At 34.6% G+C, this 18918-nt stretch overlaps 2 protein-coding genes across 5 annotated transcripts; both read right to left on the reverse strand.

The window, feature by feature from the left end:
• Positions 1-13851: 13851 nt before the first annotated feature.
• On the reverse strand, positions 13852-15279 carry LOC107607888 (glutathione transferase GST 23-like). Its single transcript, XM_088494323.1, has 2 exons — positions 14660-15279; positions 13852-14449 (listed from the first exon to the last, which is right to left on the reverse strand). The coding sequence occupies exons 1-2, from the start codon at positions 14843-14845 to the stop codon at positions 14111-14113; spliced, it is 525 nt and encodes a 174-aa protein (XP_088350449.1). The 5' UTR covers positions 14846-15279; the 3' UTR covers positions 13852-14110.
• A 935-nt stretch (positions 15280-16214) lies between these two features.
• On the reverse strand, positions 16215-18631 carry LOC107607890 (kinesin-like protein KIN-14E). 4 transcript variants are annotated; one of them, XM_088494325.1, is made up of 9 exons: positions 18441-18624; positions 18238-18324; positions 17978-18145; positions 17593-17866; positions 17379-17506; positions 17045-17260; positions 16934-16980; positions 16673-16835; positions 16215-16579 (listed from the first exon to the last, which is right to left on the reverse strand). In XM_088494325.1, exons 1-6 carry the CDS (start codon positions 18508-18510, stop codon positions 17247-17249), a joined length of 741 nt encoding a protein of 246 aa, XP_088350451.1. In that variant the 5' UTR covers positions 18511-18624; the 3' UTR covers positions 16215-16579; positions 16673-16835; positions 16934-16980; positions 17045-17246. The 4 variants fall into 4 exon arrangements, with proteins under 4 accessions (XP_088350451.1, XP_088350452.1, XP_088350453.1 ...); XM_088494326.1 differs by having other exon boundaries at positions 17397-17506; positions 18441-18619; XM_088494327.1 differs by having other exon boundaries at positions 16934-16971; positions 17397-17506; positions 18441-18618.
• Between the last annotated feature and the right edge of the window lie 287 nt (positions 18632-18918).

Raw genomic sequence — 18918 nt, forward strand, 5'->3', positions numbered from 1 at the left:
AGTAAAAAAAAAAAAAAAAAAAGAGTTTTGACGGTCTTAGCCCTTCAGCCCACAGTTAGGTGGGGAAGGGTGGAATTCTAGGACCGCCTCACTAAGTGGGGCGAGCTTCGGGTAGGGGCAGACTTCAGGCAGGAGCGGGGCGGGCGGGGCGGGCTTCCCCGCTTGCCACCCCTATATGATAGTGTAGAAGTATATATACATATATTGTACAAACTTATTCAAATGACAAACAATAATATACAATTTATCTCACCACTACTCGATTAAATATTACCTATGCTACTCAACCATTAAGTCAATTTATGACTTTACCAACTCAAAACTATTACAATGTTGTCCTTTGTATTTTTCGATACTTAAAAGGAAATTTAGAAAAGGTCTTTTATTTCCAAGAAATTCTACAATTCAGCTGAAAGGATTTAGTAATTCTGATTGGGTTGTGTTGAGTCTACAACGGAATTTTGACTTCTAATAGATACAAAGCAATATGAAAGTGAACACTACTCACAATAATGTACTCACTATATATTTTATAAAGAGAAAAAGTAATATGAAAGATTTCTTCTAACTAACTCTATAAGATGATGTGAATAAGGATATTGTTATTGTTATTAACTTCAATTACAATTCTAGAGACGTATATATAGTATCTCTATGCTATAACTTCAACTAATAAGAATAAAATTCTCCGACAAAAACTCCTTACTAAACATTTTTGAGTTCTCTCCTATTAAAACTCATTTATTTTACTTCTTAAAATTACTCTTATTCTTCCTTTATTCTCACAATTCTCCACCTCGGTCACAATTTGAAATCTACTCAAATTTTGGACGATCAAAGTATGATATTCGTATCCCGATGCCTAACATGGAACAACATTGAGCAATTCCAAACAGTATTGGAACTTGCTTCCTGACACTACTTTAGTCAGCATGTCTGCAGAATTTTCATCTGTGTGTACTTTTACAAGAGAAATGTTGCCTTTCTCTATAACATCACGCACGAAGTGATATCTTACATCAATATGCTTGGTACGAGCACGATGAACCTGATTTTTAGCCAAATGAATTGTACTTTCACTATCACAACTCAGATTCACGCAATCTTGCTGAAACCCCAAATCATCTAGAAGACCCCTTAGCCACAATGCTTCTTTCATCCCTTCTGCTACTGCTATGTACTCAACCTCTGTAGTAGATAGTGATACTGTAGCTTGTAACATCGATCGCCAACTAACTGGATCACCTTGTATTTTATATACATAACCGGCCATAGAACGTCTTCTGTCTAGATCACCAGTATAATCAAAATCAACAAAGTCGTTGATTTGACATGATTTTCCACTAAAGCATAAACCTATGTCAATGGTACCCTTCAAGTAATTTAATATCCACTTGACTACTTCCCAGTGTGCCTTACCCGGATTTGCCATGAACCTGCTAAAAATATTGACTGCCTGTGAAATATCTGGGTGTGTACACACCATAGCATACATTAGGCTACCGACTGCACTAGCATAAGGTACATTTTCCATGTAAGCCTTATGTTCTGCTATTGTGGGAGATTGTTTACTAGAGAGCTTGAAATGTGGAGCCAACGGTGTTACAACTGGCTTAGCATTTTTCATTTCGAACCTTTCAATAACGCGCTCAATGTACCCTCTTTGGCTCAAGAACAATTTTCAGCTTGATCTCTCTCTTTTAATTTCTATGCCTAATATTTTTCGTGCAACACCCAAATCTTTTGTTTCAAATTCTTTACCAAGTTGAACTTTTAACCTATCTATCTCCACCTTGCTCTTAGAAGCAATAAGCATGTCATCCACATACAATAAAAGATAGATATAATCACTTCTAGAAAGCTTATGAATGTATACACAACAATCATAATTACTTCTGGAAAAACCTTATTTTAACATAAAAGAGTCAAATCGCTTATACCACTGTCGAGGAGATTGTTTCATTCCATATAGCGATTTTCTTAAGCGACATACCTGATTTTCTTTACCCTCAACCTTGAAACCCTCAAGTTGATACATGTAAATTTCTTCCTCTAAGTCACCATGCAAGAAAGCTATCTTTACATCTAGCTATTCAAACTCAAGATCACCCTGAGCAACAAGACTCAAAAGTACCCTTATGGAAGTGTACTTCACCACATGAAAAATATCTCGTTGTAATCAACACCTTCTTTTTGTGCAAATCCCTTTGCTACTAACCTAGCTTTGAATCTTGTACCATCTGACATAGTAGGATCTTTTTTTTATACACCCATTTACAACCAATCGCATTCTTTCCCACGAGAAACGGGACCACCTCCCATGTCTTGTTCTTATGGAGAGATTGCATCTCTTCTTTCATGGCGACCAACCAACTTTCTGTATCTTTGTCTTTGATAGCAAGTTTGAAGGTGACCGGCTCATCATCCTCCACCGAGAGTGCATAATCTACCAAGTTTACCTGCCTATAATGTCTGAGACTTGTCTGACCCAAACTTCTGAACGAATTTATAATTCCTCTTTAGCCTAGTGGATGCCAAAGAATCCTGGTGCTACTGTTATAATGCATGTGCATTTTCTCGCTGGATCTCCTCATGATCAAGTTCATCCTTTGCATCATCTCGAGTAGCATTAGGATGCTCCACCTGAATATTATTAGAATCTATTTGTTGGTATTTAGACTCTATCTCCACCACTTGAGTATCTGAAATTTTTCCAACATCACCATCATCTGGCATCGTATCTTTAGAAAAAGCTATCATAGATCGTTTATCAAAGGTAACATCCCTGCTAATTACAAATTTAGAATCATTTACGCTCCAAAGATGATACCTGATGACAAGTCATCATATGCTAGCTTTGCAAGTATTTTTTACTTGTTTCATTAGTTTTTATGCACTTTCTTGCATTGTAAGTTAGTAATTTGGAGTGGAATTGCATGGTTTCTTTGAATCAATCAACCACCCTTTAATTGGCACAAAATCATGAGGTTTAAGCTTGAATTAATTGATTTTTAAATGAATTTTAAACCTTGTGAATTTGGTGATACTTTGATTGGTTGTTTTGATTTCTTGTAAGTGAAAAAAATGAGAAAAGCGTAGCCTAAGGAGCGTGATCTAAGGAAATAAAGAAAGCTTGCTCAAGGGAAGAAAAGCGTGGCTCAAAACAAGGAGCAAGAGCACAAAGCTCTTGCCAGGAGCTTAGAGCTCTTGTGGAGAGCTTTACTTCAACAAATCAAAGGCCAAGCTCTTACCAAGAGCCTAGAGCTCTTGCCAAGAGCTTAACCAAGCGCACAAGGAAGGAGGAAGCAAGGCAAATCCAAGACAAAGCTCTTGCCAAGAGCTTTCTCTAAGAGCTTTTTCGGGCTTCTTCAAGGAAAAATCAAGAGAAAAAGAGCTCAACAATGCACTCACCAAGGTTTGAACCCAAGACCAAGGGGGAAGGGGGTAGTGCTACCTCACAAGGAAAACAAGCCAAAATTGGCTTGTTTTCACTCCATGGGGTTCGAACCAAGTCCCTCAAGGAAGCAAGACTTTGGGCGCTACTCTTGTGCCATGAAAAATGGGCAGCTCTTGCACTACCCAAGGATCGAACCGGGCACCTCAAGGAAGGGAGACACTAGGCGCTACTTGGTTGCAAAGGAAAATGGCCAGCAAGTGCTTCACCCAAGGCTTGAACCAGGGACCTCAAGGACAAGAAAAGCTCTTGCCAAGAGCTCAAAGCTCTTGCAAAGAGCTTTATTCTCGTCACAAGGAGGGAACGTGCGCACACTTTGGCAAGGAAGGGAACCAAAGCTCTTGACCAAAGCTCTTGCCAAGAGCCGAGCTTTCCCCTGGGAGGTGCACCATGGGCCAAAAATTCATGAAAAATCTAAATTAATTCATTTCTTCACCAAATTTTAGAGCCCACCTAAATTCTTAAATCCAAATTAGGAAGTGTATAAATAGGTGTTAGTTTGATTTAGAAAAGACCTTTTTCTTCGGGGGATAATTTTCAATTGTAATTTGGAGAGTTTTTACTTTGACTTTGGATCTCTGAGTTCTATCTTGGGGAATTGGGAAGGAGAATTGATCTCTCTTCTTCCTTGTTCTTGCTTCTACATTTTTTTACTCTTTGTTTTGGATCTTGGGTGGAGAATTGAAGAAATTCTGTTTCAATCTCTCCTTGGGATCCCTCTCTGTTTATTTGTCTGCATAATTCAAGAAATTGTGCTTTTGGATTTGAATTCTCTTTACTGCTTTCTTCTCTACTTCTCCTGCAATTTACTTTTCTACTTCTCATTGCAATTGTTCTTGGTTGGATCAAGGAAGAATTGAGATCTAGACTTGTTCTCTAGTCTCTTCTAACCCTGAGATCTTTGACTTCTCTTGAACCATTGCAATTGAGCCACATTTTGCTTTCTATTTGGATTTTCAAGCAATTGTTCTCTTCTGTTTAGATCTGTTGCAATTTTATTTCATATCCCATTTATTTGTTTAATGTCATTTTGATTTATCTTGTTTAATTTCTACAATCCCAACTCCCAAATCCTTTTATAATTCAAGCAATTTACATTTCTTGCACTTTAAGCTTCAGTCATTTACATTTCTTGCAATCTAAGTTTCTGCAGTTTATATTACTTGCACTTTAAGATTCAACTTCTTTACTTCCTTTGCTCTTTAATTTACTACAATTCTTCCCTCTCCCTTTACAATTCATGCAATTTAGCTTCTGTCAGTTACAATCCACTCAAATCAACTCTTGTTTGCTTGACTAAATCAACCACTAAACTAAAGTTGCTCAATCCTTCAATCCCTGTGGGATCGACCTCAGTCACGTGAGTTATTATTACTTGATGCGACCCGATACACTTGCCGGTGAGTTTTGTGTTGGATTGTTTTCCACACATCAATACCCTTGAACCCCTCTTGGATACCCTCAAAAAGGTTGCCTTTTTAGCTCTATCATTAAGCTTATTATCTTTGACATGATAATAGGTTGTGCATTCAAAAACTCTGAGTTTCTCATAATTTGCATGTTTTCCTGACCATACCTTATAAAGTGTGTTTCCATCTAGAGAAGAATGTGGGGATTGGTTCACTATGTAGTAAAATGTAGCAACCGACTCTGCCCACCACTCTCTGCCTAACCCAAAATTAGAGCGCATACATCGTGTCTTCTCAAGTAGCGTACGATTCAGTCGTTCAGTGACTCCATTCTGTTGTGGTGTTTCTCTAACTGTCTAGTGTCTCACAATGCCTTCTCGATCACAAAACTCCTTGAAAGCCCCATCCGTGTACTCTGTGCCATTATCTGATCGTAGAGTTTTCAGCTTCCTACCTGTTCGATTTTCAACCATTGCTCTCCATCACTTAAAAGTGTCGAATACCTCATTCTTATGCTTGAGGAAGTAAACCCAAACATATCTGAAATAATTATCAACAAAAGTAACAAAATACCTGGAACCACCATTGGAAGTAACTTTAGACGAGCTCCAAACATCAGTATGCACGTAGTCTAACAACCCTCTGCTTTTGTGCTTGCTTGTAGAAAACTTCATCCTGTGTGCCTTTCCATACACGCAATGCTCAAAAAATTCTATTTTTGGTTTCTTCATATTCTTCAGCAAACCTTGTCCACAAAGCAATGATAGACCTTTCTCTGACATATGTCCAAGCCGCATGTGCCATATTCTTATGCAATTTGTTTGATCTCTACTTCCACCAATTCCAACTGCTAACTCACATGTGACTGTTGTCCTCAAAAGAGAATAAAGATTACCGTGACGAACTCCCTTCATCACTACCAAAGAACCATGAACAACTTTTAGTACCTCATCTTTCGCAACTATTTTGCAACCATTTTTCTCCAACAAACCTATGGAGATAAGATTTTTCCGCAAGTTTGGAATATGTCTCACATCCTTTAAGGTTCTTACTATTTCATCATGCATCTTGATTCTTATAGTACCCAACTCCACAATGTTACAAGCATGATCATTGCCCATTAAAACTGTGCCACTATTTATGCTTTGATAGGTAGTAAACCACTTCCTATTTGGGCACATATGGTAAGATGCTCATGAATCAAGAATTCACTTATCGAAGATTTCATAAGATTGTTCTGTCACAGAGTAACAATCCTCCTCATCATTTGAGATGTAGCTTGCTTCTTGCTTTTCTTTTGGGTTGTCATTGTTTTGTTTCTTGAAAGTTATCTTTTTATTTGGACAATTTACTTTGAAATGTCCAGACTCCACACATTTAAAGCATGTTCTCTTTGCATAAGGTCTAGATTTTGGCCTAGACTTTCCACGCTTATTACCTTTTCCTCTTTCATTAGTCTTTCCTCTAGCCGCGAACAATCCTTGTACTTGATCATTATACTCTCTTCCATTTAGAGATGACATTACACTTGTAGCAATCTTACGTAGATCATCCGCTAAAAGTGATTCTCTCGTCTCATCCATGGTCAGAGTGTCACCCACCAGCATCAATGTCTACACCAGATTTTCATAGAATTTCGGTAATGAAAGTAACAATATGAGTGCCTGATCCGCATCATCAACATTCACATCTATATCTTTTAAGTTTGATATAATCCTATCAAACTTATTGATATATTCTCGGATTGAGGTACCTTCTTCCATCTTACATGTATACAATTTGAATTTTAAGTAGATCCTGTTAGTTAAAGTCTTCATCATGAAATTATTCTCTAACTTTGCCCAAACGCCTGTTGCAGTTGCTTCTTCATTTACCAAAAAAGCAACATCCCTCTCAAGGCATAAGATTATTGCAGTCCGTGCCTCAAGATCGAATTCTTCCCAATCCTCATCTTTCATTTCCTCTAGCTTTTTCTCTTTTCCTGCCAATGCCTTGTGATTTTTGTGATATAAGCAGATTTTTCATCTGCATCCTCTAATAAAAAAAAATTATTTTTCTCATTAAACTTCTCGATTTCATATTTTCCTACTTTGACATTACCATTAGTAGAAGCCATTATATTCAAAATTGAATTTTACCACGCAAATAATGAATAATATAACGTTGGCTCTTGATACCAATTGTTGAGTCTACAGCGAAATTTTGTCTTCTAATAGATACATAGTAATATGAAAGTGAACACTACTCACAATAATGCACTCGCTATATATTTTGTAAAGAGGAAAAATAATATGAAAGATTTCTTCTAACTAACTCTATAAGATGATGTGAATAAGGATATTGTTATTGTTATTAACTTCAATTACAATTCTGGATACGTATATATAGTATCTCTATACTATATCTTCAACGAATAAGAATAAAATTCTTCGACAAAAACTCCTTACAAAACATTTTTGAGTTCTCTCCTATTGAAATTCATTTATTTTACTTCCTAAAATTACTCTTATCCTTCCTTTATTCTCACAGGTTGGATGTCCGAATAGTCGTCGTTCTCTCACTGACTATTTTTTATAGGAGACTCTTTGGTTAGTTGAAAAAACAAAAAGTAAACTACTGTAACTTGTTCATTTACCGAGGCTGAATATCGCGCTTTAGCAAGTACCACTTGTAAACTTTAATGGATCCTTAACTTGTTGGGCACTCTTCACATCACTTGTGACCGACCACCTGCTCTTTATTATGACAGTCAAAGCGCTCTTCACATCACGGACAACCCGATTTTTCATGAGCACACTAAATATTTGGAGGTTGATTGTCATGTTGTGCACCAAAAAATACAAACCAATGTCATAAAATTATTTCCTATCACTTCTTCTAGACAATTAGCCGATATTTTGACTAAACCACTATCTCCACACACATTTCATCTCAATTTATCCAAGTTAGAGATTTTAGATATCTTCCATCCTCTAACTTCCGAGAATATATCAGAATCTAAAATAAATTAATTTGATGAGTCATTAATTCTATTAGTATATAGATCATTTTTTGTAAATTTAAAAGATTTCATGATAATTCACTGAATTGTCTATATAGTGCGCGCGCACAGACACAGAGACATATATATATATATATATATATATATATATATATATATATATATATATATATATATATATATATATACAATCAATTTTACTTCAGCTTCTTCTTCCCTATTTCTATTCTTCATCCTTTGTTTCATTAAACATGGAAAACCAAGAAAATCCACACAAAATATACATGTTGTAACCCTTTGAACTTTCTCGTCTCCTCTTAATTAACTATCGCCACAACAACTAATAAGATAATATTATTATATAACCTCGCACTTCATGAATATGTGCTTAACTATGTGCGCCAAAAAAAATTTTAATTATTTTATTTATCTTTTATAATTTCATTAAAGTAATAATTAAATTTATATATTTAATTAAATCTTTACATTATTCTTAATTTTATAATTAAATTATTATTAATATAAAAAGTATTAAAATTAATAAAATATTTTTTTATAAACTAAAAATATTTACAATTAAAAACTTAATTAAAATTTTTACCACATATTTTTTAAAAAGATTATTCGTTAATTTTAACATTTTTATTATAAAAATGATCTAATTACAAAATTAAAAATAATATATAAATTCAATTAAAAAATTATAATGATCTAATTATAATTTAATAAAATTTTAAAAACTAACATAATAATTAATGGACAACAATACAGAATATACCGTAATATAGTTAGTAACATTATTTATATTATTTATCTTTTAGCATAATTCATTATTGACATACAAATTACAAAGAGAAATTGCATGTGAAATTTCTTATGGCTGCTACTATAATTAACAGTACACAGCACTGATCATCAAATCAAAGCATCAATTGAGGGGCACCAAAAACAAAGCACCAGTTGAGGTATATGGTCCACTAAGATCTAATAATCTACAGTAGCAAAATGATGCTTCGATGAATAACTTGAAGAAATTAAATCCGGTATCTAATTAGTTATTAATTAGTGAAACACACACTAGGATTTTGGATCGCGAATAATTGATTAATTTGCTGAAGTTCCAAGTATTAACATATTTCAAATTTGTGCTTTAGGCCATAACTGAAGAAGAGTCTTATTGCATTGGATTTTAGAATACTATATTTCTAAGGCACTTAGCTTCTCTTACTTTAATAGTTACTATTTATTCTTATCCGTAACACTAACATAATCACAACACTCTGACCTCTCTACATTAACAGGGACGGATCCACTCTCTTAGTTGTGGCCGTGTGGGGGACAATTGCCCCCATTCAACTTTAGATATAAATCTAATATTTTGAGATTAAAACAATTGAACATACTAAAATAAAAAACAAATAATAATAGGATAAAATATACTTTTTTAACTACATAGGTTTTCCTCACTGCTGGTTGCTATGAGTGCACGATAACGATGATGCAGTTGTGTCTTTGGAGAAATTTTTTTCCTCTTTTTTCCTTTTTATAAATTGCGTGTAAGTGGCAAATGGGTCTAAATTTGTCGGGCAGGCTCGCATAACTCATAAAAAAGACGGATCAGTTTAAAAAATTATGACCGCTAAATAACAAAAATCCGCCTAACTCGCATCGCTTAAACTGCGGGTTTTTGTGGGGTGGGACGGGCTTTCCCGCCGGGCTTAGTATTTTTTTAGCAAAGGATTTTTTTTTATAATTTTTTTGCCAAAACTCAGCTTCCCCCAACCCAACTTACAAGAGAATGAAGATGAAAATAGAGTGTTTTGGATTATGTTTATTTTATTTTAGAGACAATATTTTATAATTATGTTTTGGATTATGTTTATTTTGTTTTGGGAATAATATTTATAATTATGTTTTGGATGAAAATTTGGTTTATAATTATGTTTATTAGATATTTATAATTACAAAGACTTTAATGTTTATGATTATAAAAATTATAATTTGTTTATACTTTTAAAAATTATAATAGGTAAAAGTAAAAAACAGAAGAAATTTTTTTATACCTTTATATATATATATTATTTAATAGTTAAAAGTAAAAAATAAAAGGATATTTGGCGGGCTTAGTCTGTCGGCCCGTCAGCCCGCCATTAAGCAGGGCAGGATGAAATTATGGAACCGCTTCACTAGGCGGGGTGAGGCGGGGCGGACCAACCCGCTAAAAAATGGATTTCTGGAGGGGCGGGACGGATTTCCCTACTTACCACTCCTAAGAAAATACATAGAATAGAGTAATTTTAGAATAATATTACACATCTAAATTTTTTTATTAACTAAATTTAATTAAATTAATTAATATAATAAAAATTAATTATAATTAATATTATTCTAAGTCTTATTATTTAATTTGATTGAATTTAATTTATAAAAAAATTTAAAGATGTAACATTATTCTTGATTTTATTGGCCCTCTACTTAGGTTTTTCACGGTTTTTGTACAAGTCCTCCAAGGCCCACATGATAACATTCATTTTTTGGTGTTGAGTTTCCCTTCTTGCCCACATGGTTACAAATTTACAATTCAGAAGTTACCGCAACACCATCTTCTTCTGCATTTAATTACATGTTTTGAATCACAATACTCTTTGCCACGTGTCATAACTCTACTTGCAGGTCAAACTCTTAGCCACTGCTTTTCAAGCCACCAGACTTGTATGAATACCTCAAAATTAGCATGTAAAATGATTTTGAACCGTTAAGCCATTATTCAGAATAATAATAAGTTAAAAAAGTTAATTTTAATTTTAAAATTTTAATTTTAAATTAATTAAGTTTGTTTATGTTTAGTAGACTTAAGATATAATCTATTATTTATATTGTTTACAATTTCTATTATCTATTTAGCGAAATTGTTTTGTATATAATTTTTTTTGTATTTTTTTTATTTCTTGTCATCTATCCATCATATATTTAATCTATTTTTTTTATTTGATATGTTCTACTGATATTTTTTACACATATCTAAATTTTTTGAATTAATATTTTATTATTTTTAATAATAAGTTTTACTCCAACTTTTTTTTTTATATTTTAGTTATTTATTTGATTTTATATGTATGTGTGTTTGAACATTCGTTCATATGAGGTTAAGAAAGCTTACCACCTTATCTGCTCTTGGTCACAAAACCACGCTCAGTCCAGCAATTAAGAGCACCGAAACAGTTTCCCTTAAAAATTGTTTTAGAACACAAAAGCGCTGAACCGCACCCTTAATTTCACGTGGAGATTGTTAACATCATCCCTGTCAACCAGAATCAATATTCAAAAAAGAGGTATCACATGCACATCACTTTGTCCAAGATGTTAGAGAAAGGAAGAGACAGAAGAACACATATTCAGAGATTGTACCTGGACACAGCGATTTTGGTTTGCTAGTCCTTTCAACCTCCGACCAGAGACAGTACAGAACCACCCAATTGGGACTTGGATTGAAGAATCGCTAAACCAAATCAGAAAGGGGGAAAGAGGTCTATTTCTTGAATACCTACATACAATATAGTGGAGAAGAAACAAATTAATTTTTGAAGATAAGGAAATAAACATACAAGAATTAGTTAACAGAGCAACTCTTAGATACCAGGAATTCACAATCATGTCAAGGCCGACAGAGAACTTCACAGCGGAGTCACCATCAGGGAGTCGTAGTTCAATGTGTTGGGTGCTGCCTAGGAGAGGCAAACGGGTCTAAATTCGTCGGGCCGATCTGCGTAACCTGCCAAAAAAGGCGGGCTGGACTGGAAAATTGGGACCGCCAAATAGCAAAAGTCCGCCTAACCCGCACCGCTTAAACCGCGGGCTTTGGCAGGATTTGGCGGGGCGGGGCGAGCTTTCCCGGTGGACTTAGTATTTTTTTGGCAATGGATATTTTTACAATTTTTTTGTCAAAACCCAACTTTCCCCAACCCAAGTTACAAGAGAATGAAGATGAAAATTGAGTGTTTTGGATTATGTTTATTTTGTTTTATTGACAATATTTATAATTATGTTTTGGATTATATTTATTTTGCTTTGGGAACAATATTTATAATTATGTTTTGGATGAAAACTTAGTTTATAATTATGTTTATTAGATATTTATAATTACAAAGACTTTAATGTTTGTGAATATAAAAATTATAATTTGTTTATACTTTTAGAAATTATAATAATTAAAAGTAAAAAACAGAAGAGATTTTTTTATGTCTTTATATATATTATTTAAGAGTTAAAAGTAAAAAAAAAAAAAGATATTTGGCGGGTTTAGTCCGCTGGCCCGCCAGTCCGCCGTTAAGTGGGGCGGGCTGGGATTTTGGGACCGCCTCACTAGGCGGGGCGGGGCGGGGCGGGCTTCTCCGCTTGCCACCCCTACAGAGCCAAATCTTTTCAAATTGAATGTGGATGCAGCAATTTCAAAGGAAGGACCGAATGGTGGAGGAGCAGTTATTAAAAATTCTGAAGGAGAGATAATGGTTTCAACCACATCTATAATTGAAGCGGAAGCCACAGCTTGTCTTTTGGGCCTTAACTTGACCTTGGACTGCTGTTTTTTTTTTTATTTAGTCTTAGAAAGAGATAATATAAACGTTATTAAAGCATTAAAGGAGAATGATACTCACATAAATTATTTTGGAACTTTAGTGTCAAATTGTAAAGATGCTTTAGGTAAATTTAGACTTGTTCACTTTTTTCATGTAAAAAGAGAGGAGAACAGAGTAGTCCATGCTTCGGCTAAATTAGCTCTGATCTAACCAAATGTTATATGGTTAGAAGAGACTCCTCAACATGTAACTAATTTGGCCCATTTAAATGTTTTGGGTTCTTTTATTTGAATACAATTTATCTCTTTTCAAAAAAAAAAACATCCATTCATTCGACTAATTTTTTTTTATATAGAAGAAAATTGTATAAAATTCATTGGATAATTGTTATATTTTTTTTAATATGAATTTTTTTTTAAATTTTAAGTAACAAATCGAACCCTCAAATTTGGAGTAGAAATCTAAGGGTCAGATTTTATAGTGTTACAAATCTGAGAGTTAGAATTGTATATTCAAAAAATTTTAAAATAAAAAAATTTAAATCTACCTCAGATTTGTGGCATCAAAAAAAATATTAAAATCCACAAAATTATCCCTCAGATTTATGACTATTTTTACAAAATAAAAAATAACCAACTCTTCACATTATTTAAAAACACCATCACAATTTCAATAATAAAAATAAAAAATTCCCATTCATTCATCTAAGTGTTTCATTTTTGCCACACTAATAAATTCATGTTCATATTCAAATTTTATCACTAATACTCTGTTTCATATAATATAATTAGTCTAATAGTAATATAAATGTTACCCTTGAAGTTTAAAAATATTTTTTATCACATAAAATCAAACAAGCCCTGTTATTTTGACTAGCCTACTTAAATTTTATGTTTTATATTTTTTCGATTTTTCTATTATCATATATAATACATTAAACATATTCAAATCTCTTTACTTATATTGTAGAAGGAATTTCATGGAAACTAACACTAAAAAATCATTTTATTCCAAGTCCCAACCCCTGTATCCCTTAGCAGCAGTTACTATATATTTCATTAGTTATATCAAAACTGGCAGCTACTTGTCTAAACAATACTAAATATAATAGGATAATTAAGAAATAATTGGCTATTAGGTATTAGTAACGCGAGAAATAGTATAAATAAACGATAGATTGTTCATCCAAAAAAAAAAAACGATAGATTTTTAAAAAGTGTAGCATTTATATTTGATAAATCAAATTAAAAATGACTTTTAATAAACACAAGTAATAACAATTACGTTTGATAAAATAATTTTTTAAAATTTAAAAATACTATAAAAGACATAAATTTAAGCGTTAAATTTGAAATTAGTTAATATATAAGAATATATTAGACTTTAGAAATTTGAAAAACACAAACCAACTTTGAGAAACTCCATCTTAATTGCTTTCAAAAGTATCGGGATCTTTTAAAAGCTGCAAATACAAGCACATAATTTTTTTAATTTACCAAACACATAAAGAAGAGCTTGTGCTTTTAAAAAGTACAAGCACATCTTCAAAAAATTTTACCAAACCAAACCTTAGATGTTCTAGCTTTAGTCCTAACAATAAACTTGGTAAGATGGCATCACATATAATATATGATATGTGAATGGAAATAGCCTTCTAAGGGGATGATGCCTACGCTTGGAGGAATGCCTTGGTGTGATGGAGCAATTTGTGACGAGGAGGCAAGAGTTCTTTGATAATTGGAATGTCAATAAAAGCATGGAACCATGAGTTAAGCTTAGGCATTGACTCGGCATCAATAAGGTTGATGGCCACAACTTCCTCAGCTATTCCAATCCAGTATGGAAGCCAACCAATAGCAATGTCCGCAAAGCCAATGTTATCACCTCCAAAGAAGCGTTTTCCCTCAAGTCCAACCTCAAGCCTCTTTAGATTCTCTCGAGTTTCTTCTGCTGCCTTCTGTTGCTCTTCTCCTACCTTGGAAAACGCTGCCACAACTGTTGGCATACACTGTGTGAAGAGTTAAGAGTGAAACACAATTAAATTAACTCCTATACACAAAAAATAGCCACTAAATCAGCAACTTTCATATAATATACTGAAAATAAGTTAAATAATATATATATTTATACACAAACAAATATGGTGCTGCAACTCTAACACATTTTTTCTCAGTTCTACAAATGATTGATACTAAATATGGTGCTGCAACTCTCTTACCTTGTCATCAACGAATTTGGACCAGAATCTAGCCTGGGACCTTTCATAAGGAGAATGTGGAAGAAGAGGGTTTTGCTTCCAAGTCTCATCAATATACTCAAGAATGAGCAGTGATTCAGCAAGGGGCTTACCCTGGTGCACAAGAACAGGTACCTTTTTGTAGACAGGGTTGTATTTAAGGAGCATGTCACTCTTGTTGCTGAGATCTTCTTCCACATATTGGTACTCTATTCCTTTAACTGCTAGTGCCCACTTCACTCTTAGAACAGCTGGACTACCCTAAAATCCTAGTAACTTCACTGAATCTCCTTCCATCTTTTTGTCTTCTCAATTCATTTGTTAATCCAAAAGGAAAACTAGTATCTCTCTTCCAACCAAATGTCTTACTATTTGTGAGAAATTCAAATTTCTCAGTTGTCGGAGAAATTGAAAATAAAAGAAGAAACCTGCAGAAAGCAGGAAGAAAAAAGTATTTTTCTTACAAATTTAGTTTCTGTTGAATATATGTTACACTGGAATTTATTGTCACTTCTTACTCAGCATTCTCTCTCTCCCGGGTATGTAACGATTTTTATGTTCATTATTCAGATGAAGGAGCTCGAGAAAAAGCTTAAAGAGCAGGAACAAAGCTCAGCTATGCTTCGTCAGCAGGTAATTTTTTATGTTCTTGCATGAATTGTACTTTTGCAAATTGTTATATTATATAACACGGACTTTATTTTGTTGCAGATGAAGGAACAAGAGTGGCAAAGAAAGGCCACAGCCGACGCGGCCCAGGAGCTTGACATGCTCTGGGCCCGCTCAAAGGCTGTGGTCATGGATGCCACGAACAACTGCTCCTCTTTACATCCTGGACCTCGCATCGGAGGTATTCGCCATGCAACTCTCTATCTCCGAAGTCAACCAGTCAATTGCAATTGGTGAGAAGAGTTCGGATTCCCCTTGTCAAAGGGATCTGACTCCAGTGGAGCTAGTGATGGGCAATCTTTTGCAACTGCAGAAGCTAGCTTCTCAACTCCTGTTCGAGTGCTGCAAGCTACTACCCAGGGCAGGGCAGTTAAATCTAGAGGACGAGTACGAGGACGAGGACCAGGAAGACTTCCAAAGATTGCCCATCCTGGTCCTCGAAGCTTTAGAGGTCTTCCTGGTCCTCGTCCTCGTCCTCTTCCTCTAGATGTAACTGCCCTGCCCTAGGTAGTAGCTTGCAGCACTCGAACAGGAGTTGAGAAGCTAGCTTCTGCAGTTGCAAAAGATTGCCCATCACTAGCTCCACTGGAGTCACTAGCTCCACTGGATTAAGATCCCTTTGACAAAGGGAATCCGAACTCTTCTCACCAATTGCAATTGACTGGTTGACTTCGGAGATAGAGAGTTGCACGGCGAATACCTTCGATGCGAGGTTCAGGAACTTCTGCTGTAAAGAGGAGCAGTTGTTCGTGGCATCCATGACCACAGCCTTTGAGCGGGCCCAGAGCATGTCAAACTCCTGAGCCGCGTCGGCTGTGACCTTTCTTTGCCACTCTTGTTCCTTAATCTGCAACAAAATAAAGTCCGTGTTATATAATATAACAATTTGCAAAAGTACAATTCATGCAAGAACATAAAAAGTTACCTGCTGACGAAGCATAGCTGAGCTCTGTTCCTGCTCTTTAAGCTTTTTCTCGAGCTCCTTCATCTGAATAATGAACATAAAAATCGTTACATACCCGGGAGAGAGAGAATGCTGAGTAATAAGTGACAATAAATTCTAGTGTAACATATATTCAACAGAAACTAAATTTATAGGAAAAATATCTTTTCTTCCTGCTTTCTGCAGGTTTCTTCTTTTATTTTCAATTTCTCCGACAACTGAGAAATTTGTTTTTCTGACTGGTTTTGCATGGATGTCTTCAACTCAATCTGACCTTCAAGTTCTTCAAGCTATACCAAAGTGTAAAAGCAAGAAAGAAAACATTATCTGCATATAACCATGAAATAATAAATTATTTTTGAGGTATTACACCAGCAACTTACCATTGCTTTTGTCTTTTGAAGTTCACTTGTGTCAACTTGCATCTTACCGGAACCTAACACAACACCCCTCACTCTAGTTGCGAAATTAAGTGAGCTAAGGGTTTCATCTAAGTCCTTGTCCGATGGACTGATTTGCAGGAACATCAAAGTTTTAGAGTCACCCCTTAAATATGTTAGGGAAGAGCATTATCAATATATGCCTGAAGAAGCTGGGTGTTCTCATATGCACATAAAAAACAAAATGAAAAGAAGTAGACATACCTAAAGAGTCTTCAAGTAAATGTGTCAATTTTGAGTTCCTGAAACTCCTAGAAGAAAATATCACTAAATATTTATTAAGAATAGTGAAAGGTAAGGATAATGGTGTTATACCTATAGGGAATGTGCCTACTCTTCACTGCTAAAGCAGATATAACAGTGCCAAGAGCCGAAAGAGATAGGTTGATATTTTGCGTTTCCTTAAGCCGCTCCCCTTGCACATCTGTCTTTGCAAGTCTCTCACTACCCGCCAAATTCACAAGTCGAAGCTTGCTCTTGGTACACTCACCATTCAGCAAATTTTTAGCCATTACCATTATACAAAGTATGCTGGAAAAGGAAGTAAGAAACAAGCAATCATTACAAGTATTCAAAGAAGAAATTTCATTTTGATGAAGAGAAGACATATATACTAGAGAGCTTCTTATAGAATGCAAAAGCTTGGTACCAGTGAGATCTGCTCTACCTTTGCATTCAGCTTGCAGTACATCCCAGGCCTCCTTAACATTTTCAACTTTAGCTTCTACGACACCAGGAATGTAATGAGATCCTTTAGAGCCTTGTTTTATCTCCAACCTGAACACCAATTCAGGAGAAACAGTTATCAATGTTATGGCAGTTTATCATACTTGCACAACATTATTATAGAGCAGTTAATTTACCTTTTTGTTGTTGATCCTGTAGCCAATAGGTCTCTGATTTGTTCATTATAAACCTCAAGTACACTAACAGATATGTCATAAGAAAATGTATCACTCCTTTTTTTTCTCAGGTCGAACAAGAGCTCAAGAGTCCTATAATTTACTCCTCTATTCAGCTCTGTTCCCTCCATGGTAAATGTCTTTCCTGCTCCTGTTGGCCCATAAGCAAATATGCATACATTGTAGCCATCCAACACAGATGTTACCATTGATGAGGCATCAGCAAAAACATCAACTGTAGAAACAAAGCAACACTGTCCATTTACGAACCACCGAATTCCAGATCTTGCACAATAAAATAAAATATATAAAATAGTACTAATAAAATAAAGCTTTATATGTATACCTTGATCATCTTTTGGTGTATAAACTCTGTCAAATCTGTATTGTTTTTTTGGCATACTAGTTGTCAAAATTCCATCCTTTGATGCACCAAAATCCAAAACTGTAGTACAGCCAGCGGAGATCTCGTCCTTATTTAAGGGACGGCAACGGCAGAAAACCCTAATGTTCCCTGATATTCTTAACAGAAATGCGTTAGTGCCTTTGGCTTAGAATACTCTTCAAATCAAAACAACTTTTGCTTATAGAACATGTAAGATGTACCTTTAGACTCTTGAAGTTCATTGAAGAGCTTTTTTCTCTCTGTCATCTCTTCATTGTACTTCACTTTGAGATCTTCACACTGCTTAACTGCAAAAAGTTTAGTCCCTTAAGTATTTTTGTAATATTTCAAAACCAAAAAAGTTAAGTGCAACACAACTCTTGAATAAAGAAAAAAAGAGAACAAGTGTATTACTCAAGCATACCCAATTCCTGAATTGCAAATACCCAATTCCTGAAAATATTTCTCAAAATGCGCGGTGCCATTTCTAGCATGGCAGGCACGAAATGGGTTTCCACACCATTTCTGGCATGGTGGCCACGAAATGGGAGGACTATTTCACTTAGGGCAGGCACGAAATGAAAAAATCATTTCAAGTTTGTCAGCAGTGAAACGGACACAGACCAAATCAGCTACAACAGACACGAATTGGGGGCACGGCAGTGGTGAAAACCATCTTAAGTTTGTCAACAACCATTTTAATAATATTATTTAATTTATTATTTAATAATAAATTAAATTTTTTTTTATAATGTATGCATATAATGAATTTTCTATTTATGTTTGTTAAAAGCTGAGTTCGAATTGCAAGTCAGAATACAGTACATTATATCACAGAGTACGTAGTGAGTACTAAATCATATAAGTAAGACTATTTTTTTTTTCTTTTCATCCTTTCTAAA

This window comes from Arachis ipaensis, chromosome B7 (assembly GCF_059453495.1).
Source record: "Arachis ipaensis isolate K30076 ecotype BB chromosome B7, ASM5945349v1, whole genome shotgun sequence".
In the NCBI taxonomy this organism is placed as follows: Eukaryota; Viridiplantae; Streptophyta; class Magnoliopsida; order Fabales; family Fabaceae; genus Arachis; species Arachis ipaensis.

Excerpts from the sequence above, each read along its gene's own strand:
- LOC107607888 (XM_088494323.1), bottom strand. The coding sequence starts at position 14,845 with ATGCTCCTTAAATACAACCCTGTCTACAAAAAGGTACCTGTTCTTGTG. Across the intron at positions 14,450-14,659 it reads CCAAATTCGTTGATGACAAG|TGTATGCCAACAGTTGTGGC; the intron begins GTAAGAGAGTTG and ends CTCTTCACACAG.
- LOC107607890 (XM_088494324.1), bottom strand. The coding sequence starts at position 18,510 with ATGCTAGAAATGGCACCGCGCATTTTGAGAAATATTTTCAGGAATTGG. Across the intron at positions 17,507-17,592 it reads ACAGGATCAACAACAAAAAG|GTTGGAGATAAAACAAGGCT; the intron begins GTAAATTAACTG and ends ATTGGTGTTCAG. Across the intron at positions 16,836-16,933 it reads TTTACTTGAAGACTCTTTAG|GGGTGACTCTAAAACTTTGA; the intron begins GTATGTCTACTT and ends AACATATTTAAG.